Source organism: Schistosoma mansoni, assembly GCF_000237925.1.
Source record: "Schistosoma mansoni, WGS project CABG00000000 data, supercontig 0013, strain Puerto Rico, whole genome shotgun sequence".
In the NCBI taxonomy this organism is placed as follows: Eukaryota; Metazoa; Platyhelminthes; class Trematoda; order Strigeidida; family Schistosomatidae; genus Schistosoma; species Schistosoma mansoni.
In genome coordinates this window covers 3150762-3175715 of record NW_017386025.1, presented here as the reverse complement: position 1 = coordinate 3175715, position 24954 = coordinate 3150762, and the positions used below count along the sequence as shown (strand labels likewise).

The following is a 24954-nucleotide window of genomic DNA, read 5'->3' as shown; positions in this document are numbered from 1 at the left end:
GAATTTCATCAAATTTTGCTGATTTAATTGTAATAATGATAAAAGGTATGGAATTTTAAATCATACAATTGAATAGTTTTGACATAATAGCTACTGTCCATACTCTATATATCAGTAAGTTTAAATGAAATATATCATGAGAATGAGATGATGATTTCCTTTCAACTAATAGGTAATTCTCAACACTAAATGAACAAGTTTCGTCCATTAGTTAACAGAACTGATACTTTGTGCACAATAAATAAGTGAAAATGAATAACATTCTTGTCGATAAACATTTTAGTAAATTAATTTATTCTACTCTAGTTACTTTTAGTTTGATAATATTAGACAATTACAAATACTACAAAATCAATTTTTCAGTTCATAAGAATAAATTAGTGTCATAAAGTTTTGATAAATGATTGAAAACGGTTGACAAATGTTAATTTGACCGACTGAATCAAATTTACATTAAAAAACTAGACAATATGGTCATTGAACCCATCAGAGTATTTTCATCGAATGATCGAGTTGGCTTAAAAGCTCATATCGAAACAAGAAACCTGTCTACAAAAACCATCCTAATAATCAAATACAATAAACTTTAAAGTTTACAAACCTTAAATCGTGAAATGTCCAAGTCGTTTTTAGCTCTTCAAGGTACAATCAATGAGGTGTGTATCTCAATAGTTCTATAAGTGATACACAAAACATCTAATAAACTAATTAAAACCATGTGGTTGTGTTAAAATCTATGGTGGTAGCCAGAAATTGAAACGAAAACTATCCAACATAACATTGGATACTGATCCGAATAAAAAATGTCCAATCAACACATACAAAACGAAGACGAGCTATTGGCAACAATAAGAAGATACCACTGCCATTATCAACTGTGTCGAACGTCTGGAATGAATGTAACTTCTTAGAAATATCACATATTAAAACAAAAACAAGTCGCATATCAAAAAATTATTGATAGTAGCATGAGCTGTCGATATCGTATTAGCACAAAAAGTTTTAAAATAGAGGTAATGGGATTAAAAATTGAGAACTGAATTAACAATCACATTAATTACCATTAGCTCAACTAATCAGTGTATAGTAGTATGGATAAGTATATTTTCATGACTTTTTCATATTTTCAGTACATACAAAAATATACTCTTATCTCACTGTTTGCATACGCTATTCTTTCTTAATATCGCAATCATTGGGTCAACATTAGGAGTTAATTCATAACGTCAGCTATCAAATACCTTACCAAGTTGTATCCCTGATTGTTTAGTCTTCGATTTTATTGGGAGCTTTGAAGTGTTCTGCATAATTTCATACATTTCATTTTCTTTACATATTAAAAATTGCAGGAATAACCATACCTACTAAATAATTAGTTCCGACTTGACCCAGAGTAGTTTATAGTCAACTTTCTTAAGCGTTAATATATTGTTATAATAATTCACTTGGTCGTTTTTTTAAGAATCACTCGGTAAGTATGAAAGTATCACATTAGGACTAATGTCTGTTACTTGATAATAGAGGATTAGAAACGTTTATAATTAATAAAGCTCTTGAGTTATGGTTTACAATAGTCTTCAACAGATTATTTCCGTCATTAGTACTGACACCGTCAGTTTGGCTTAGCATTTAGCACACAGCCCTACTTCCATTTAATAAATTATGTAATAAAATAAGGTTTTATAATTTGTTACCTCTTTGTCGGATATACTTTTCACTAATCAATCGACGGGGTTGTTCCTTTTACGAAATTTACTCAAGCATAAAACAAACATCCGTTTCCTCATTTTTGTGAATTATTTCAAACTGTGAAGCATAGGTTTCTCACATTGTGATATCTTGTTTTCATTCTAAACAATAATCTTACTACCGCCTTTGTGATATGGTAGATTTCATTTATTTATAACAGTTCTAACTTAAATGAAACACTTAGATGAGCATTCTGACAATACAAATTTCATAAAATATTAATCTTCTGTGCACAATGTATTGATATTATGACTAACTTTTACAAATATTTTTATGTGATATCAAAAATTTGTCTAATCAGATCATTTTAAATAAAATTCCAAAGTAACAGGCAATGTGGTATTTATTTATTCACAGCTCGTCCAAGTCTTCGTGGTACATGCCCATTGGATGTAGCCTATTCTTCTTTGATGGATAATAATGAACTAGCTTTGGCTTTACGTGAGAAACAACTGGAAAAGGTAAGCGTTGACTAAACTTGATTAAAGATGACTAAGGAGTAGACTGCAGATGGGTTGCTTATAGCAGTAGAATCCAAGACATATGTGTCATCGAATTCAGGACTGATTATCTGTGAATAACAACATAGGGATAAAAGTCCTAATTCAGATGTACTCAAAATACATAAATAAAATGTATTATTGAGATGTTCACTCGGGATACATATATGCAACAGGAATAGATCGATTGCAGTCCTGAGTGTCAAAAATGTAGATACAGAAAAACTTACAGGTAGCCTATGGTTTTTATAACAATTAAGTTTTCTTTTCATAGTGTTCTTAGTCCTTTAATTTAGAAACGTTAATCAAACAATTTAGTCAAGATTCATTACCCTTTACTAAATGTTCACTCACTAAATAAGTATTTTGAATATATATCCACAAAATGACAAATGTAACGAAATGTAGTAAACGTCTCGGTAATTAATTAGACGTAGGGAGTCTTACAGATATGATGATATTTCAATTACGCTCATCATCATTTCTCCCGATTCTACCAGAGAAAAGTAGTCAGTTTCATTAAAATTCATAAATGGATAAAAAATTTTATCTGATTATTTTTAAAGTTTGTCAAGTTCGCACTGTTTTAGGAATTCAAAAGCGTATTTACGCTCTTATGAATACCTATATTCCGTTTAGCTATTTTTTTGCTATTAAATTATATATTCTAGGTTGCTATCTACTTATCACGTTGTGGTGTTCAGTCAAACGCTGAGTTATTAGCCAAAGGTTACCCAGATATTGGATGGGATCCAGTGGAAGGAGAACGTTTCCTTGATTTCTTACGTTTCACTGTTTGGGTTAATGGTAAAAATATTTTGTTCATTTACTTTCAGTTATTTATAAGTTCTTTAATTATTTAAATTACCTGAGTTGAAACTAGTTGTCAGATAGATTTTGTATTTTAGAAGTGATGATGTTTCACGGTTAGCGAAAACGTGCACCACTTCACCTACTTTGAGTGACCAATCTGCTTAGTAAAATTCTCATAATAAGTCTGTAAATTGATCCTAGCATTTCTATACGGTTTGTTTCAGACTATGTTTCATGTATTATGAACGTATTCTAACAGTTATTATTTGTACGATCAAACTTAATGGTTTGGATACCTTTTAACAGTTAAAATATACGTTAAAGATTTGAAATAGGCACTCAAACATTAATCAATGTACATTGGTTTTTCTAATATTGTGATGATTTAACAAACAGTTTTGATTTCATATAATAATCTCAAGTTCAGTGCAGCTTATAATGACCGTTCATCATATCATACAACTTTAATTTTAGGTGAAACAGTCGAAGAAAATGCTAACTTAGTTGTTCGTCTATTGATTCGCCGACCAGAGTGCTTAGGTCCGGCATTACGCGGTGGATCAAAAGTTATGAAACATTCGGCTGGAAATACGGGAACAGACGGTTTAGAAATACCACCAGGTGGTCCAGATGGATTGCATGCTGCAAGAGGATCAACTGGACAGCTGATTAGCGACACAGATTGTCAGCCTAATTTAGCTGGTGGTGGTCTTCTAAAGGCAATGAAAGAAGGTCTAGTAATGTCAGCTCAAATTAAACTAGTGAAAATGGCTCAAGAAGCTGAAGCAGCGGGCTTGAATCCAGAAGAAGAAGATTTAGGCTGGAGAACTGTCTTGATGGACTACGAAGACGCTAATTTATTCACACCACTGCCATATAATTTTGAATCACTACCGGTGAGTAAAAGTTTCACAATATTTTTCAGATATCAGGTTTAATTGATGAATATTCGATACATATTATCCATAAATGCATGCAAATTAATATCATGAGAGATGTTGGTCACCGCATCGTAAATACCCTGATTCGTTGATGTTTTGCACTTTCTCAGAAATCTGACTCTAAAGTTAAAAATTATTATCTTACTGAAGCACCCATTACTGATTGATGAATCATGATGATAGTGAAGGCTCAAATCTTGATTCGATAGTTTCTATAATGAAATCTTTCAAATAATGATATAAGCCTGCTATGTTGATAATATATATGAGACTAAAGTACTCGTAACAGTGTTTTTTATATATAAATAAACTTGGGAAAGCACATATTATTGGTCTACTACACTTTGAAAGATAAGGCAGTTCTTTTATGAACTGCTTATCTCCTCAGGCATAATAATCACCAAACCACTGTAGTAGCGATTTTCTGAAAGTACGCCGAATTGCATCATACGTTTGTCAGTCAGTCATCTACAATGTAGAACCAGGCACACATATGCATCGGTCCAAGTTGCCACACCTCATTAACACAACAAGATGAACACCAAATTCATAGAAGCAGTTACTTAAATGGTAGTAAGAAAAAACATACTTCATATAGGGATATGATACGGGGAGAACGAATTAGTTCGTAGAAGTTAAGGTATAAAGTAGTTTTGATCTTACGGTTTAAGGAAAGACAAACAGTGTACACCTACGCCATTGTGGTCGATTCTGAATCATGTTACCCAGTGTCTCCCGAAACTGGTTGCGATAGTCGCGCCGAACCCCCAATCAAGTAGTCTAAATCTACCAACATGGCTCAAACTAGAAGTTAGTGACTTTATGGACCGATTCAACGTTTTGGTTTGGCCCGTACGTTTGTAAATTTAGATATGTACAAATAACTCGGATATGTCTACCAACTGCTGCTGATTACCGGGTGTTTTTTAATCGCTCACTCATATAGATCAATAATTTGCTATGTGCAACTAGTATTTCCATACGATAACATGAAACTTGAAAGAATATTCTTTACAAAATATTCGGCTGGAAACTGATTTTTTCTTTAGGTGTTTATGTTTAACATGGTTTGTTTATTTCTCCTCTGCCCTAATATTCAGCCTGAAGATGATCCCGATTACATTGATCTGGGTGCTGCAATATTGACATTTCATTCAATTTTGGTTAATCTATTGGGATATTGTGCACCAGACATGGAAACTGTTAAAAGTGAATCAATACGTGCCAGGTCAATTTTACAATCACTTGTTAGTATGGCTGATTTAGAAGGAGTTTTGTCACTGAGATTTATATTACCTCCGCCAAAATTAGAAGTCCAGGTAAGTGTGTTCACCATTTTGTTTAATATAATATAAAATGTTGCTGCATCTTATGTTATTAGCTAATTACTTGCGTTTTCCAACACATGTGATCAGAGATGTTAATAGAATATTTATCTTCCGTTCTAGTTTTATACAAGTAGAGATATGCCCACATTTAAAGAAATCCATAATGTTGCGAAACTACATACTATATAAAATAGGTGAACGGGTAGCAACATAAGTATCAAATTCACTTATATATGACATGACTCATTCATTTTTGGTGAAATTTAATAATATCCGTTTTATTAATTACTATTTACATCATTCTGTCTGTCAAAATGGCTTCATTTGACATTTCTATATCAGTTGTTTCATTTAAATCCAAAGTAACTATAAGTTAGTCACTTATCATATAACACTACCCTATTCATCAATGTCATACCTGACTTACTCCTAAAAGTCTGTTGAACCTCAAGGTCATAATTTCTCACTGGAGCATCAAGAAGCCAGTCTCTAAGCTAGTCACTAGTAGGAATGTGGTTATTAAAAATTAAGGGTTGTATTTTATCCTGCTACGGAACTCTCATTCAGTAATTCGAAGATAATACGTTTACTGCGAACTGAAAGTCCTAGGGTTATGAATATGTGAACCTGAGAAATCCAACGCTGTGAAACGACAACTTGCATGTATCATAATTATTTTTAATCTGTAATTTCTTTCAACGCAAAATAAATGTACTAAGTTAGATGAAATTTTTAATTGGAAAGACTTTATATTTATTTTGAATTATCATTGTCAAAACAAAATGAGATAATTTCAACACAAGAAATAACTTTTCTTTGTAATATGTACTGCGAACTGATGTATATTTCAGTACTAGACATGGATAACTTCAATGTTTTGATGTAAATCAAGTCAGTCAAGATTCATCAAGCAAAATAGACTGATTCCACATCACTGAGTAACATACTCGTCTACAAGATGCATCAATAGGAAAACTATCATTGACAAGTAATTCAGGATTCATATGATTATTACCTGTTCTGATCTACAGTACTATTGTCAAATCAGGTCTTTATGCTTACCTTATTGGGAGTAATACTATAAAAGGAAATATTTAGAGGCCAGAACTCGTCCTAGTAATCATTTTATTTTAATCTTTGTGGGTTATGAAAACATATAAATCCATATACATTTCACTATCTCTCTGTTTCCTATATTTTCACTCCCTTTCGGATATTTCATTACTTATTTAAACGTTTTGTTTAAATAAGATCTCTGGTTTTCATTTATGTATTTATGATATATTTTGTGTTTTCCACCCATCGTTGTTCGATAGACTAATGAAGATGGAGAAGATGAATGGGTTGATAAAGCTGGTATGCCACCTGGTCTACTGCCAGAGCATAAAGCATCAGTTGTGTTATTTTTAGAGCGAGTTTATGGAATTTCAGATGCTGCAACATTTTTAAGATTATTAGAAAATGGTTTCCTGCCAGATTTACGTGCAGCCACATTACTTGATTCAGTAAGTTTTATTTATGATTCAGTGATAAAGGTTTCAAATAAATGATTATCATACAATTTTCACTTCAATTACTTGATCAAATTGGTTCATCTATAAAAACTTTGCAATTTCATATTTGATCTAAACTTTAATCTTTTGAAAATTGGGGTTAACTTAGGTAGTTTAATGATCATCATTACGTGAATAGAATTATCTTTTTTTACATCTAATCACAATGAATAGAAGAATAAATAACAAGATCCATTCTAATAATATGCGAAGCATGAAAAATTATTTTTATCATTTAAAGCAATTAGTCCCTTTGATAAATTTCGATAGTGTAATAAGTAGACGAAGATTATCAGAACTATGTGATGGTATTTTAGCGCAATACGTTTCGAACAATCTGATCACACATATACTTGTTAAGAACATTTATATACAAAAAACAAAAGGTCAACTAGACTAGAAATGGAGGGTAAGAGGAAACAAGGATAATAAGAATTATTATTATTATTATTATTATTATTATTACGATGTGAAAACCATTTGAAACCTAATCACTCTGTATAATAAGCTAATAATATTACCAGGGTAAGTTTAAGGTGAGAACAAACTGTTTTTGAATACACAAAGAGTATAAACATCCATTCTCCTCTGTTGCCAAACATATAATCCAAAACACGAAGTTCAGCGAAGGGATCTCTTTTCAACGAATTTATTATCAAGCTGTACAATCGTATATATATATGAAAAAGTTTTGTTAAAGTACTAATTCCTCACGGAATTAGTACAGGTCATAACATAAGATTGATCTTAACTCGGCTTTTGTAGTGTTGTATAAAAGTGCAAAAGGGCGTATACTAAAGTTTATTGAAGCTTTAGCCATACCAAAATTCAAACCCCCCTTCGTTTATTCGAAAACAGTTTGTTCTCACCTTAAACTTACCCTGGTAATATTAACTTATTATACAGAGTGATTAGGTTTCAAATTGTTTTCATATTATTATTATTGTTCATTTTCGATTATTATTATTGTCATTATTATTATCCTTGTCTCCTCTTACCCCCCATATCCAGTCTAGTTGACCTTTTATTTTTATCTATTGTTATCATATTGTAGAAAACCTTGTACAATGATTTTACTTATTTTTTACTGCCGCACGCATTCGGACTGGTTACTTGAAAGGTTTAATGTTCTCAAGAGGTAGAAGCATTCTTATATGAATAATAATAGTAGTAGTAATAAAAATAATAGCATGATGACCATTTTGACTAGATTATCAGACAACTTCCGGTTTATTTTTAAGTCATATAGCAGTTGAAATCCCTAAAAAATGTACAAAAGTATAAGAAAGTGTTTACAGAACTCATCTTGATTTGTAAATGTTGCACAATAATTAAACGTAGCAAATAAATTCATAAATTTCTTTCATTTGGTGAATGACAACTATTCAGGCAAATTAACATCAGTCCTCTCAACAAATGCGCTTACAAAGACTTTCTTGAAAACTTCAGGGTATATCAATCGCGTTTCTTGAAAAATACTCCCCATTTTTAGAAATACACTTGTCTCACATCCGTTTCGATCATTTAAAATATTCTTGAAGGTTCTCAGAAATCAAGATATTCGGTCGTGTCGTTGCTTCACTTTCAATCACTTCCAAACCATCCCAATGTTGCCCGTAAGTTACAGGGAATAAGACGAAATAGCAAGCGACCGAGTGTGATCACCAAGAACGATGATTCATCATAGTGATCAAAGTACTGGCCGGAAATCCACTGATACTCACTGCTGAATTCCTAGTTGGGATACAACAATCATTCATTACCATCACAAAAATCTTGTCGCACATGATGTATACGTTCTCTCAAGCATTTAAGAACATTCAAGTGAAAAATAATCTTCACTATTCGTTTTTCCTAGGATGAGATTCAAGGTGGCCCATACTATAACTGTCCCTTGTCTATTGGATGAATCATATATGTTTAAATTTCATAAAATCAAATTATTGAAACGACTGGTTTTCAAGTTATTCCTTGAACTTTATCTATCCTAAGGTGGCCTACTAATTCGGCCGACTGACTGATGAAATGTAGGAGCTGATACAAAAGTCCTACCATACTCCTATGAATCCACAAATAGGAAAAAAATTATCTGAATAATGAAACTGATATTTATATTTGACCTTCCACCAGTTGTCATTTACTCAGTGAACACGTAAAAATAACAAACATAATATACACAAAAAATCGAAAAGTACAGATACAGACAAATTTTATACATTTTCAGAAACATATTAACTTGAATTCATTTTTCTCCACTTATTTATTTACGTGTGAATATAATTATTTGAATTATAAGGATATGATATATATCCATATTTAAACAATTCAACATATCTTTTTGAAACGCTAAACGTCAGTTTATAATCTTGATATGCCTGATGGTATTTCGAGTTCACCTTATTCGGTAAACGGAACGAACGTCAATTACATAGAGACACGATAGACTAATTCTAATCCGTTGTTCCACTCCCAGCTAACTAGATCAAGAAGTCTTGGTTAGGCGTACAGAATGTATTCTACAAGCACCCACAACATACGAGGTCACTAAGCACACAAATCAAGCCTATTTATACAATGATAGAAACGTCCTTGAGAGAGCCACGAAATAGCGTACTAAAAAAATCCGTCAACCAATGACAGCCAAGGAACTCCGAGTGGGAAATGTAAGCTGTAGGTCAACTAAGCGTTGCTTGGCGCGAAAACATGAAATTCAAATTTTCAGAATAAAATTACAAAATTAGGATCTTTCCCAAGTGAGTTCTGGAGATCTAACGTCCCCAACAAATCTAAAACAAACTGAGCTACTTTGTCAATCATTCACAACCATTTTTTTGCTATTACTTTAGTCGATATATATCCATGTTTTTGCTTGATGTACTGTTCTTACTTAAAACTCGAAATCTGACTACAGCCTCATTTCCATACTTTGAATCTATTAGTAATCTAATTCTTGCGACGTTTTTGTATTTTTCAAAGTTCTTATTTCTCATACCCGTGTATTTAGGTAAAGTTTTTATGTTTACTTTGAATATTTGTTCATTTTAGGTATATATTTTATATGGTAGTTTAAGTGTAGTATAAGTATTTTATCTTACAATCATTATGTAATAAAATTGTTCTTTTTCTGTTTATTTAGACTGTTGTTCCAGACAGTGATATGGCTTTGGCATTGAATCGTTATTTATGCAACAGTGTTTTGCCATTACTCACACGTCATACTAAATATCTTGGTGAAGAAGGTACAGCTGGAGGATTATTTGAAGCAACATTACAAACGGCTTATCGTTTATCCAAATGTCGATCCATTACTAATCATCAACGTGAAGTTGTTTGTGACTTTTTAGTTGCTTTGATGCAACAAATTAAACCACCAATGATGTCTGCTCTATTAAAGAAAATGGTTTCTGATTTGCGTACATTATCAAAAGAAGTAAGCCACATTTGTTCTACAATTCGATGACTGGGTTTCAACTAGTGTTTAATTTTCATTCATACATGTAAAACATATTTTTATCATAAAGTTCAAGAGTAACTAGATTCTGTGTTCAGTATATATTTAATAAATCAGTTACTGACAAATTGATGATGAACTCCACCGAGGTTTGTAGAATAAAAATTACTGAATTCAAACCAGTAGTACTGTAGATGTTGAAGAATCTCTCTCATATAATACATGACTTTTTAAATTATGAAACACTACATGTTAACTAAGTCAAATGTAAACAGACTCATATTAATTTGTCATACAGATGAAGGAAGTTGACCTATGTTTTTGCTCTTTATTCAACTAAATCTCAGCTATTATGACAATCCGTAACAAGATTCATGTTTGTGAAAATAGCTTTCATCCTAATGATGTTCTACTTAAACAGCTAGATAATGAAAATCCACTATGATTTATTGTCTTGCAATATAAAAACCATTCTCTTAGTTTGAAGAGAAGAAATTGAACTACCTATTTCACTGAGTATTATGTTTGTTTGAATAATGTTAAGATTATGCAAACTCGATAATTTACATTGATTTATATTTATTTGTTATAAATAACTGGTCTGTTATGAGAGGATCCTAGATTGTAACTTAAATACCAAACATCCCTATATTAATTCAGCATCATTCTATCATGTTTGTTTAATACTATTCAAGTTAATTTTAATGCGAACACATTTATTTTCTTATTAAGTATTACTACACCACTCATTATTTTATGTCTTCGTACTTATTTCTTTAGTCCGTCGTATCACTTCGAGCGTTGACAGAATTTTATCAACGCTGTGGAACTTATTATAGTTCAGATGGATGGACAGGTGGTTCACAAGGTTCACCAGGACATAGTGCAACATCAGCTGACGATGATCCTGGGTGCACTAGTAACGGAAACGGTAACAATGGTAGTGGTAGTTCTGGTGGAGCTGATAACGTAGGTGGTCGTAGCGGTGATGGTGAAACGTCAGCATCTGAAGAGGAACGAAGTATTACTGCTCATTTATTCATATTAATATTCGAAAAGTTATCCCGACAACCATATGAACCCGAATTATTTTCTTACGCATTACCATGTCTATGTTCGATAGCATGTGCTTTACCACCGGATTATTCAATTAGTCAATTAAATGCGATGGGCCAACAAAATGACAGTTTAGGGCAAAATGTTGGGCAGTCAGTATTCACTGATCAAATGAGTAAGTTCGATTGTGTTTTGACGTAAAACTGATATATCTTTGTAATAAGGCACTTTCATTCCAATATGATGGGATAGATTGGTGATATTATTTTTGGTTAATATATTTTTAGTTAATTCGATGGTATATTTCGTTCGATGTGACGTATATATTCCCTATATCAGTTCAAGTGAACTATGTTCAGTGTTTTTTTACAGTGACCCTGTGTATATAAATGAGTATATTTTGGTCGTATGACGATGTGGTTTAGGACTTGTTAAGGGAACGTATTTTGGGAAGTCGATAAATCATCACTGACCCAATCCTTCTTGTTTCCACTTGCACCGTGTGAATTACAGTGTTTCCTGATTGTCAGATTAAGTAATAAAACTCGGGATATAATAGACGTTTCACAGATACAACTCATTTTCTTTTTACAAATTAGTATACAATTGTTCTTGTAAACGAACTAATAAGATTTTTTGAAAATCGCCAGAACGTTTTGCTGACTTATCTACTTTTCATTGCTTAATTTAACAATTAAGCTGTCATTAAAAACAATCAGCACTTACGTATCATGGATAATCCTTCATCGAGCTATTCTCAATCTCGTTTGAAAATACTTAGAAGCTTTGAACTGTTGCAGTTGGTCTGATTAGACTGATCAGAGGCATTATAGCTGTTAGATGTATGTAAATATATGTGAGGTACAAGAGCGATATTTCTCATCCTCAACTGATGCAGTTAGATCCAAGACGGGAGGCTTTCGTTTCAAGGGTGGGGGTAGTAGGTTGGACGTATCAGTATAGATCATACCTTCCGTACCATGCGTCCGTAGTAATATGTAAGTACATTTTTCACCTCATCAGAGTCACCAGTCACATGTTCCTGTCAGCTTCATTCCAATAACCGAAATACACGAATGATTTGTAAACATATTCATTTGGAATTTGGCAATGTAGCTTATCCCTGTATCTGCTTGGCCAAGTGTGAGGTATGTAGTCGTGACTAGATCGAACAATTGAATGTAAAACGTAATGCATATGGATGGTAAGCTGAATAGATCAACAAACATTATGGTATTCATAGAGAAAAATACAGAGAAGAGTTGAAATTTGTAGCAAGAACGATTACATTTAAAACGTAAATTTCAGTTTAGCATGCTCCAGTCAAAATAATAATAAATGTTAATTATCAGAAGTAAGTTGAGATCATTTATTTGAATAAAATGCCGACTTGAAACTAGTCAAAGGGTTATAAGTTTCAGAGCGATTTGCATTCTACTTTTAAGAGAACTATTAGTATAACAGAGAAACTCATTATGTGAATCTTTCGGCTCTACCACTGGGACACTAGTTACTAGACCACTATATTAGATCACAGTGTACTCGGATACTTTAAGTCTCTCCTTAGCCAATTAGGTCCTACTTCTACAGATGCATCAAATACTTAGTTACCACAGAATTCTATCACCAAAGTTTCTACTGTGTTTATATTAATAGTTATCAGATTAGTTCAAAATTCCTGTAAACTATACATGAATTTCTTTCTAGTCCACAAGGTAATCAGAAAAACAGGCAAGTTATTTTTCAGTTTCTTTTTCCATCACTATTTTTATGGAGGTAATTAAATTTTATATAGAGTTCGAAGTATTTAATCTCCAAAAATAGTTTAGGCAACAATTTATTTGAATAGCACCTCAATTGTTTTCATTAGGCCTAATTTAGCTTAACCTCGTTTAAAAACAATCCAATTCGTACTTCTAATTTCAAGTTATCAACTGAATATATGATTAATCAAAGATGTTAAAGTTAATTATATTAAAAGTGGATTTTTTTAAAATTGTTTTTTCTTCACAGATTCTTTACTAGTTCCTGGGGCTCCTAGATTAGAAGCAAATGATTCACTTGATGAACTTGTTCATCATGATGTATTTCGCCCTCAACCTATAGATACATCTCAAGTAATAGTTTCTCTCTGTTTGTTACATTCAATAGTTAAATTTAGTCTATACACACGTATTTTTATGTTAGCAGTATTTTATATCATTGAGAACTCAATGATAAATTGTCCCACGAAATATAAATTAAGTGTTCCCAATGATAAGTAAGTTTGGTGAGTTACAGTAGTCATCTCACATATAATTGACAGTATATATTCCTATTGTGTATAGTTGATTCAATCTAACAAACAATGTTAAAAATAATGTCTATAATTATTTGAGTTCAACAATAAATTGTGTAGTGCCGTGCTTCGTTAATAGTCCACCTCGATAACCGTCTTAACGGCGCATAATATAAGAAGGCAAAGGGAAGCGGCAACTACATTTTTATTGACAAATAACGTAGACCAGAAAACTGTGAGCACATATTAGCGAGCGAAGCATACATGACACGTATTGGAGATGGCTGGTAAGCCAACTCGCTATGAGCAAGCATTACTCAATATTTATAGTCAGACAAAAATGAATGACAGACATATAATGAATAGAATAAGAAGGGTGTGAGACTCCTCAGTAGCACACATTCGCGACCCTACCGGGGATCGAACCCAGGACCGCCTGTTTAGCTAGCGAACGCTTAGATTTAAAACAATTGAGCCGGCGTCTAGTGCCTTGAATATCTAACTTTAATCAATCCACAAAATAATGTGACTATTTTCTTCTTCCTGCTATGGGTAACTGTCGCACAAACGATATGGTTTTATTCAGAAACGTTCACGGTTATGACATCATATGATAAGAGTGCGATTATTTCTGTAATTTAAATCCCAGTCACCACATTTGTCACTCCAAAATAAGTAAGGTAATTATAATTTTTGTTTTTGTTTAATGAATTATTTTCTGTCTGATTATTTCTAGGTTCGTCTACCAGCAGCATTGAATAGTTTAATTCAAAGGTTCGCTGAACATTGCCATGATTCATGGGCCTTAGATTTGATTGAACAGGGTTATACATTTGGTGCACAAGTTGATGAAGTTCGAAGAACACATCCAAATTTACGCTCTTTCAGTCAGTTGCCACCACAGGTAAGTTCACATTTCTTTTGGGATCAATGTAACACGACTAGGTATATCAGTTTGATTCTAATAACTGATTTACACTATTAACAAATATTGGTAGTCCCAGTATATACACAACCAACTTAAAATTATAATAGAAAAAAAACCTTACGGACAAATGAAGATTAGCTCAACAATAAAATTGACTGTCCCATGAGATCACACAGATCGTGAAGTAGTATTAGTCAGAATTCGAAGTAGGGAAATTTTTACTTTATTAGCCAACAAGCTAAAATGTTGATTTCTAATCTAATCACTGCTTACCAACGTGCTTAGTTGTGATATGAGATAGATGTGTTAAATGTAAGATTATTATCAAGTGTTTTACTTATTAGTGGAACACTTGATAAGTGTTGAAAGAAATTGTATGAATGTTAAATAATAGTTGTTATTCCGTACAAACGACAAAGATTGTGGGAGTGTAATGAATTCATTTCATTTCGTATACTTCAAATGTTTCATATATACACTACGCTTACAAATAAAATATAGTTTTGCAAACATATTATTGTGGGCAAAATGGATAAATTGATTCAGCTTTCTGATCAAGAATAATCACAGATATTTTCCATTTGCGTAAAAGTTGAATAACCCAGAGAAAAAGTGATCATGGTTTAGTCAATCACAAGGAACGTGTACAAAATGTTGTCGATAGGCCAAGGTATATAATAAAGTCAATAATTAAAAAAGCTATAGTAACGTACTTATAATAATGGCGTAGCTAATAATAATGATATTAATTCAAGATAACATGTGTTTTCTGAGATCTAATGATTTGAGCAGCTGATTGATAGAGTGTCACATATATTTCTAGTCAAGTAATCTTCCAAATAATTAGGCTAATAACAATGATTAAGAAATAAACACATAAGATCTCCAAGTTTAAAAGATTTTTACAGATTATTTCATCTTGACAAATAGCAACTATTTTCAGTTGTTCCAAAAGTATAGGAGCAAGTGTCATCATGTAGAGTCAGAAAACATTTCACTGTGTTTAATTTGTTTAACAATGTTACCCGTTATCCGAAGTAAGGTATGATTGGATTAGATATTCATTAGTCTCTCTGATTCCACTGACTACTAAAGGATCTACAGTACTATATATTGAACGATAAAGTATCGATCAAGGAAATAGAAGATGTCGAAAATGAACAATATGTCACAAAACTTTATTATTAGAAGTCCCAATTAATAATAAGTGTTTATATTTCTTTTTCATGCCGACAGCTAAGATCGATACACATATACATTTATTTACTGATTTACATATACTGATTATTTTTTAGAAACTAAGCTTTTTTATTATTTCTTGTTTGCATAGGAGCAAATGAGATACATTCATCCTGTAACAGATACACTGAAAACGATGTTAGCTTGCGGTTGGTCTGTTGATGGTGATGAAAATCGTTATCGTGATGCACCTGGTGATACAAAACACTTACGTAGACAAACGATTACAGTATGTCTTCTTTTTGTTTCTTATTCCCATACATACATATTTTTTGATGATATTATCAGGGCTTTTTTGGTAACATAACTTTTTCATGTTTTTGAAGTAGAATTCAAAAAAGGTAATACTTGTCATTTTTAATGGAAATTCTTTAACTTTTCATCTTGTTTTCAATCACTGTTAATTTAACTAGTAAGAGATATTCATCAATCAGTTACATTATCTGAAGAGATTCCATCCGTTTAGAGATGATTTCTATTATAAAGTAATATACCCTGAATAAACCTTAGAAAACTATGAGACTAAGAAGTTTTTCATTTTACATTATAATTCTTTAACAGTGAATGTTTGAGATCCCATCTATGAAACAAAACACAGAACCTTCGGACAGGTTCTAGTTATCAAAGTGCTGTTGAGATATCTAGTCTATATTCAATGCTCCACATGCTTCAATAACAGTCGATTAGTAATATAAAGGAACTGTTATCCTATTTAATCCATTCAACAGCCATGTGTTGCATTGAATCTTCAATTATTGATTAATTAATATCGACTACTCCCAGTTCTATTTATTCAAAATTATCTGGCTAAGGTTTCGTTAGCAAGGTTAGTTTTAATGGAATGAGATTATTAACCTCACCCTATCCTTCTTTACCTGGATTTCGGACCGGCAGTAACTCTAGAAGGGCTCCAAGAGGCACTGAACTTTTTTGCTGACCGGAAAATTAAAATGATATAAATCTAATTGAGATTTTCAGCGTCGCTTGAATCATCTATGCGTTTTCGGTTGGTGCATTATATTCTCCCTATATACAGTCTTACTTTACATCCTTGTTTCGAATAACACCAATCTTCGTTTTGTTATACATCAAATAGTAACTAAACAGTTTTATCCTCAGGATATATTAAAGAGACATATCAGTATTTCGACAAGTAATTGGAAGAATAAGTTAACGAATGAATGATTCTGTTGTCTACTGAGAAATAACCTTTCGTTTGTAACATGCATTAATAATGATTCATTAAAATTTATTCATTTTTCTCCGCAATCTTTTATTTATAGAGTGATAATTTATTAAATTATAATCCGAGTCCAAAAGATTTACGTGGTGTAAATGTTACTAAAGAAATGTTAAATATGGCTGAACGTTTAGCTGATAATGCACATAATATATGGGCCAGACAAAAAATGAGTGATCTCGAAGCGATTGGTGAGCATTTACTAATTGAATTATATATATATATATATATATATATATATATATGATCACAGAAATTAGTATGTTTAAAATTACTTATTTTATGTAATCAGCTGATATGTTGTTTGAAGCATTTACTATAGAGATTCGTGTTTGAGTGATCTCATAGATTATTGCTTATTAGTTCGATTATAGTTATGTAGCTTGTCATAGTTGGTTGTGAACAACTTTTTATATCCATCCTAAAAAGGACGCTTTTTGATTGTCAGAGCACGGTGGATACAGCAGATACCTTACGAGTTCAGGCTTTTAGTACATTTCATATATTTCTACAGTAACTACGGTATTTCAGATAATCTCGTATTTTTGACCCCCAGATTTTATGCATCACCTAATCGTGTGATCACAAGCTTTGATAAGCATCATACTCACATATACAGTTTTTCAGTGAGATTCGATAAATCAACAGATCAATTCGGCATATTTATTTTAAATGTGTTCCCTTAAAATATCATTTACTGATTAATTAAGTGACTTGCAATTCAATTTGTGTTCTCAGCATCTATTGCCAAGGTTCTAGTATCTATTATCCAATTATCCATACGTATGATACGATCAGTAAACCCAACCACTCACTTTCTGTGACTTTTGAAGTTCTGAAGCGTCATTTCATTCGTGAAACTAGGTCGTTTGTCAGCGTTTTTGTTCGATATGATAATATCATCTATATTTCTTTAGTTCGGAATAAACTTTCAATCGATTCTTAAGATGTTCACTATGGTCCCAGTTTGCTGAAATACCAAATATAAATATCTTTGATAAGTAACCAACTCCTGTAAAATATAACACAACTATATTGCGGTATTGATATACTTTTTTGAGATTTTCTTTGTCACATAACCACTGAAGTTCGACCTAATCAGAATTTCTTTGATTAATCCTTAGAGAGAACTCTGAGAACAAATTAACAACTGAGGAAGTAATAAACAATATCTTTCTAAATTAAATAGAAGATTACATCGTAAATTCGTGTATTTCATTCCAAATACTGTGTTTTCCTTCTTAATAATCAGTAAAAATGTACTTTATTGCAATTTTTCGTTTTCTCTTCAGGTGGTGGAGTACATCAACTACTAGTACCATATGATATATTAACAGATAATGAACGTAAAAGATATCGGCGTCTAACCCACGAATTAATTAAATATTTACAATATAATGGTTATAGATTAACTGTTCGTACTGGATCAAATTCAACTAATACTAATACAAATAAGGGGAATGGAGGTACTGGTGGTGTTCGACATCATGACAACAGAAGTAAGTGCATAATTTTTGTTCCAAAGCAAACAAAAATGTTTTCTCTCTAAAAACTATTTTTTTCTTATTTTCAGTTTGCACTGATTGTTGAGCTTTCTCAGTTTTCATCGTTATTAATCACTTTTTTGCATAAAAAGCAAAGAAACGTGATTGCCATCTGAATTCATTGGCTAATTTATTACGGAAATCATATTGATAATTTAGTGGTGTTGGTTATTCCTACTATTGTTCAACAAACTAATCTAGTGAAGAGCTTTCGATAGTAAGATAGTATTGTTATTCAGTTAAGCAGTTTAAAGATCCCGATAGAATATTCAAAAATGAACAATGTTTGAGCGAACAATTATTTTCATCATCACGCTCTACAGTTATAAGTCCATAATTATGATATTTTACAAAGGCCAAAATGAGGCATGTATTAATTAATTTGACAAAGTTATATGTTGAAAATAGTGAACGATTGCATCTGATACGACATATATACTTCAAAATTGTGTTGTTTGTGAATTAGAAAGGTCATTTAATAAAGGTCAAAATGATTTGCAATAAAGTGTCCAGTCACAATCAGTATAATAGCAATATAGGAAAAGTGAAAATGCAAAGAAAATTGTGTTGATAAAATGCATAGTAGGAGAATTTCATCTTGTTAATTGAGACAATAATGATAAATAGTAATAGTAATGATAATAAGATTGTTGTGTGAATATAATATGTAATAAAAGAGGTGTTATCAAGGTAATTACGACAAACGAATTGGGAATGATGTATGTGAAGATTAAGATAGAGGTGATCAAAAAAAAAGGAAGGGAGGGAGAGGTTTATAATATTTAGTTTAGGTATCCGGTGATCCAGTCGTAGGCCAAGGTAAACATAGAGGCTGGATATACCTTTTCTGGATGCATAAGTTTGGTTTTCTGGAGTTGATCCAGATGACTTCGGCTATGTAAAGTAATCGTAATCTAGCTCTTTGAGGTAGAGTTTTCGGAACTTGATATAAAACAGAGAAGGCTTCCTCTATTTTGATATGACGTTCACTATCTACCGAGTGAGAAAGGTTGGTGCTGTCAATGGATTGGGTGATTCCTTTTCCCAACCATGATGGTACATGTTCAAGAATACGCAAGGTTTATTATTCATTTAATAGATCAAGGTAGAATTTATGAATGTTCGTATTTGCATCTAAAAATTCAGTTGGATTCTTGAAAGTTTATCAAACTTTTTAATACTATTGACAGATAGACAGATGATATTAACAACCCCTGTATTTTAAGAAACAATCAGACAATTTATTACTAAGCAAAATCAGAATGATTAGCTATTGGTGTTATAATTATCCAGTTGACAAAATAATGTATAAAACATCGTTATAAACCCAGATAATTTTTTTAATGAAGATTCAATAGTTTAACTCATATCATAGGTTGACTAAAACTGAGAATAGAATCAATCTGTTAGTTTTTAAAGCCAGAACACTTTACAGCACTACATTTACCAGGTAAAATGATTATATACTTCAAAGAATCAAATAAAAGATTGAGTGAGTTGTACATGAGTTGTAAAATAATAATAAATCGTAACTCTTTCTAAATATAGAATAAATAAAAGTTAGTCTAAGTTTTCAAACCAACTATGACTGAAGATTATTGCTCGATAAAACATTAATATCGTTTCGGAAATAATGAAAATGATTACCTAATGAGAAACACTATTGGGACCAATGGGTAGGAATCAGTTAAGACTATTAATTATGACTGACTCTTGATAATAAAAAAAATTAGCAGTAAAAATAGAAGTAGAATATTCAGAATGAGGTAACAGTTACACCTTATGATTTGATTACCAACTCTCTCAAAATTTGGCAGGTATTTTTTGGAGAAATAATATTTTTTTCATTAACTGTAACGTTTATTAAAATGACACTCACTATCCCATCACTTTTACAACACGGTTCTGGAGAATAAATATGTTAATGTGAGCCTAATTTGTTAGCTTATACACTAATAAGTATTACAAATGATTAGCAATCCAGTCAGAAAGTAGGTTTTTGAAAGCCATTTAGCTTTATAATGAGACAGATATAATTTCTGTAGAATATTATCAATTTTTAATCTTTCTTATTGTCATTGCAACTACATTATTTCGATATTTTTTGCTGTTTTTTATTTTCTTTTCATCGTATTAATTGTGGTACAGCTACTCAAGCCAAGGCACATATGTGTCAGAGTTAATCTTTACGAACTGACAGGTTACAATTATACTACAGGGCTTTTAGACTTTTTATACGATAACCAGCTGTATGTGGAAAATAAGGTTTTTAAGGGTTTGTGGGTGAATTCACAAATATCAATAATTAACCACTTAAAAATTGGTATTGAATTTTGTTATTTAATAATGTCTAGTCCTGATACTTCTGATTATATATATACATACCTTTGCATTTTAGATTTAGCACCAACATCACGATTTGCTTATGGGTTATTGAATAAACTTTTGGATTATGTCGATTCGGCTATGTCATCAGTTCGTGAACCAATGCCAAGCACTCGTTATAGTACTAGTCGTTCATGGTTAAGTTCAAGTCAAGATATGAAATTCTTTGTTAAAGTTGTACTACCATTAGTTGAACGCTACTTTGAAACACAACAGGCATACTTTTTAGATCCAGTAGCAGGTGCTTCAATTGATGAAAAGAAGATGGCTGCCACGTATGTTATTGAACAGCTTGTAAATTGTAACTTTGCTTTTTTCTTTTATTTCCCGTTCCGATATCCCATTACATATTGGAATGTAATTAGAAGATTAAGTGTATGTAAATAAATTACTAACAACGCGATATTTTAATTTTTCTCAATATATTATAGCCATATTATTTACACTATTGTAGCTAAAAATTAAACAAACTACGATATCGGTTTTTCAGACCTTCATAATACATTACTATATAGTATGCCATACATTCCACACAATTACTGCATCTCACTTCTCAGTTTTGATATAATTTGTCTGCATACAAATGTGACGAACCATGTGTTTAATGCCATGAGAGTCTGTGTAAGACTATGATCCATAATCACAACGCTTTAAGGTAACTTTTTTTGAAAACTTGATTTAGAACTACATGCCATAAATTATTTATATAGTTTAAATCTTTAGTTTCATTAAGCATTGAAATAGTATGGTTACACTGAAAGATACGGTTTAGCTCTGTTGAATTTTATAATATTGAAGTTCTAACTTTGGTATTCACATGACTGCAAATTTACTTATTCAACTGAATAATGGATTACCAGATATGGATAACACAAAGTGCACTGTCGCGATTAACAGACTGGGAGTAAAGGTCATAGAGATTGAGCAGTTCATAGATCTGAGTTTATCAACCTGTTTACAAAATGATTACGAGCTGAAAAATAAGATAAAATCTCTTCAGTCAAGCTGCAATGTCCATATATCGGAAGCGTTATTTATTGAAATACTTCAATAGTATATTTCGAGAAATATATTTAGATTGAAATTAAATTTTAATCGCTTCGATTAATTAAAATTCATCAGAATAAATAGCCCAACGAAATAGATGATACTCACACATGAAGTTTATATTAAACAAGATGCAATATTTCCTAATTTATGGAACAAACGGGTATGTGTCTGAGTTGAAAACATTTGTCATTAGACTATTTGAAGTAGTTTAGGTTAGGAAACTTGATTATTGGTTCAATTTGGAGGATTTATTTATAGTTTGCCAATAAGGTCTAAAAACGAATAACTAAATAATGAGAAGCACGGAAGAACGTAAGCATAAATTTTTAAATGTTTCGAAAAGTATTCCGGTAAAAACTAGTATCAACCTGTACTGCCACTAATCAGAACCTGACTACAACTCAGCGCTTTTTTAATATTTCATTTATCAGTTTTTGTCGGAAAAAATCCGAGCGAGTTAAATCAAATGCTTTATTCAATAAACTGATCTTTGAAAACGTTGAAATAGTATTTTAGTTAGGGATCTAGCCTACATTCATTCGATTTGTTTAATTAAAATTTATTTGTCTAGTTTATTCTGTAAACTTTTCTCGTTACTTCGAATAAAATTGAATACATTTGGACATGATGTAAAGATAGCCGTATCTTGTCTTCAAGGTCTTGTTCAAACAATTGATGTAAAGTAAGTTAATTTGTGATTAGCTTGTGTGTATATATGTTTAATTTATAACGGTTACCAGCGCTAATTATATATATGGTGTACCTTCACTTAGCGTTTGAATCCCTTAAAGGAAGATTTACTTTTTAGTGAGACTGATGATAAGCTGGGTCAACCAGACAAAAGAATAACAAAAAGTGAGAAATGCTGGAAGGTGTACGTTATTCACTAAGATTTGACTTTATTTTCTAAGAAAATATACATACGCTAATAGGTAAATTTAAGACCTTTATTTTCTGAAGGATGTGTTATAAATTGTGGATCTATTCTTGATTTGGTTACCTAATAGAAGCTTTCGACTCACTTATGGTTTTTTCAGTCACGTAACTAACTGGTTTGGACACATATTTCCAGAGAGTGTAGATCAGTGGTAGACTCGGACGATCGCATAATATGGCAATATATATAGTCGACCAATTGGGAACAAAATTTCTGACCTAACTACTTCTTAAGTGTTAATTGTTTTATTGAATCTAGAATAATGTAAAATCAATCTCCTCAGTAACATATAGTCTCATAGTGTCATTTTCTTAAGAATGTCTTTATGCTACATGATTAGAGTATAATGAACTCCACTATTTTTGGTTCTTTTTTATCCGAAATGAAATTCGAAGTTTTAGCATTCACACTTCAAACAGAGTCAACAATGTTCACTTTCTTAGTCCTAGAAAAGTATAACTGTCCAGTGTTCTTAGGTTTCAGTTATTCTTCAACTAAGTAAATAGTATTTAAAATTATATTTTCTACGAAACAATTTGCTCGACAAAATTAGATAATAATTATTTTATCTTACTAATGGGAAACAACTGCAACATTTTTGTCACTAGTTTCTTATCCCTACTGATTTTACTTTTCATTTGGCTAGAGCTATCTTAAAGATGGGTACTGCAGAGGATTTTGTTCGCAGTCGTATCCTACCGTTTTTTGTTAATGCGGCTGATGATTTATGCGTTGTAGTTCGAAATCTTGATGCTAGTCGATATTCACATGTGAAAGTAAGCAAATATTTGTGTTTGCTAGCTGACCATGATTATTTTTCCTTTTTAGTTCATTTAAATGTCTGTTGCAAACAACAGATTCGTACAAAATATATATCCTTAGAATTTACTTTTTATAAGTTCTATGTTTGAATATACTTTTTTATGTACAGAATTAAGTTGATGATATAATTTAGTAATGTAACTCAGAACTGTGATTTATTATTTGTCCGAATGCTCTTTACAGGTATAAATCGTTCATTTAAAATAAGTTCCTTCTAAAATGTTTCCCGAAATCATTGATTCAATAATTACTTTTGAATATCCATAACACATACTTACTTGCTAACCTACGTACTTAAGCATGTTACTCCTCTATGGGCATGAGCCTTTATCCAAGAATTTTCTCGCAGGGGTTTTCGTAGCGGGTTGTTTCTACGAGATGCGGTTGTTAACACTCCACCCAACTGTCCTTCTTTACCTGAGAATGGAAACGGAAGTAATCCTAACGATGCTTTAGGTTAAGTGACCCAAATCACATTCATATAACTAAATTGTGTATAAGTTTAAAAAGCCACATTTTAACATTAGGTGACATATTTGCCTATGTGAGATTGGGTTTAAAAAAAAGAATGGTTTTAATGCCTTCCATAAACAACTTTATCGTCTTAGATTAACTCATGAAATTTTTTACAAATATTAAATGTCTAAATATTCATGATTATACTGAGATAAAGATTCAATGTTTATCAAATTCTCACTCGAGGGCTTTTTATTTTTTCATAACTAACTCAGAGCAGCTGTGTAACAGTAGTTGTCCTAGAGGTTAGGGGAGCTAAACTAAGACGTGTCATCAGTCCATCAAGTCGTTTACAGCTGAAATGAGGCATGTAGGTAGGTCCAGACTAATCAGTTGGTGTATTTGACATTATCGTAATCAATGGTTAGGGATTTTTTGGTGATATGACTGTTATAATTGTATTTTGCTAATAAACGACCCAGCTATTCCTATTGCTTAGTATTCTTATACGATGACACTCGACAAGACCCCAAAATCAGAACACTTTGAACAGGAATGAAATTGTATTCAAAATAATAATGATAAGTGAACAGCAATTACTAGTTTGAATAACGTTCATATATTTATAGTATATACATAAGAAGCTTCTAGATTTTTCTCCAATAATATGCCCGGGCTGATCGG

General features: G+C 31.7%; 1 protein-coding gene across 1 annotated transcript in view; it reads left to right on the top strand.

The window, feature by feature from the left end:
• The window catches only part of Smp_163570 (ryanodine receptor related), a gene marked incomplete at its 5' end in the record, with an annotated part of 163645 nt that overhangs the window by 76725 nt on the left and 61966 nt on the right, over positions 1–24954 (top strand). Inside the window, 15 exons of the mRNA XM_018790926.1 lie at positions 2107–2210; positions 2921–3056; positions 3537–3770; positions 5111–5326; positions 6685–6836; positions 10021–10314; positions 11116–11191; positions 11309–11566; positions 14422–14573; positions 15928–16065; positions 17120–17267; positions 18369–18548; positions 21025–21280; positions 22627–22737; positions 23639–23768. Of these exons, the coding sequence (XP_018645937.1) occupies positions 2107–2210; positions 2921–3056; positions 3537–3770; positions 5111–5326; positions 6685–6836; positions 10021–10314; positions 11116–11191; positions 11309–11566; positions 14422–14573; positions 15928–16065; positions 17120–17267; positions 18369–18548; positions 21025–21280; positions 22627–22737; positions 23639–23768 (2585 nt within the window). The remainder of the gene's footprint in view (positions 1–2106; positions 2211–2920; positions 3057–3536; positions 3771–5110; positions 5327–6684; positions 6837–10020; positions 10315–11115; positions 11192–11308; positions 11567–14421; positions 14574–15927; positions 16066–17119; positions 17268–18368; positions 18549–21024; positions 21281–22626; positions 22738–23638; positions 23769–24954) is intronic.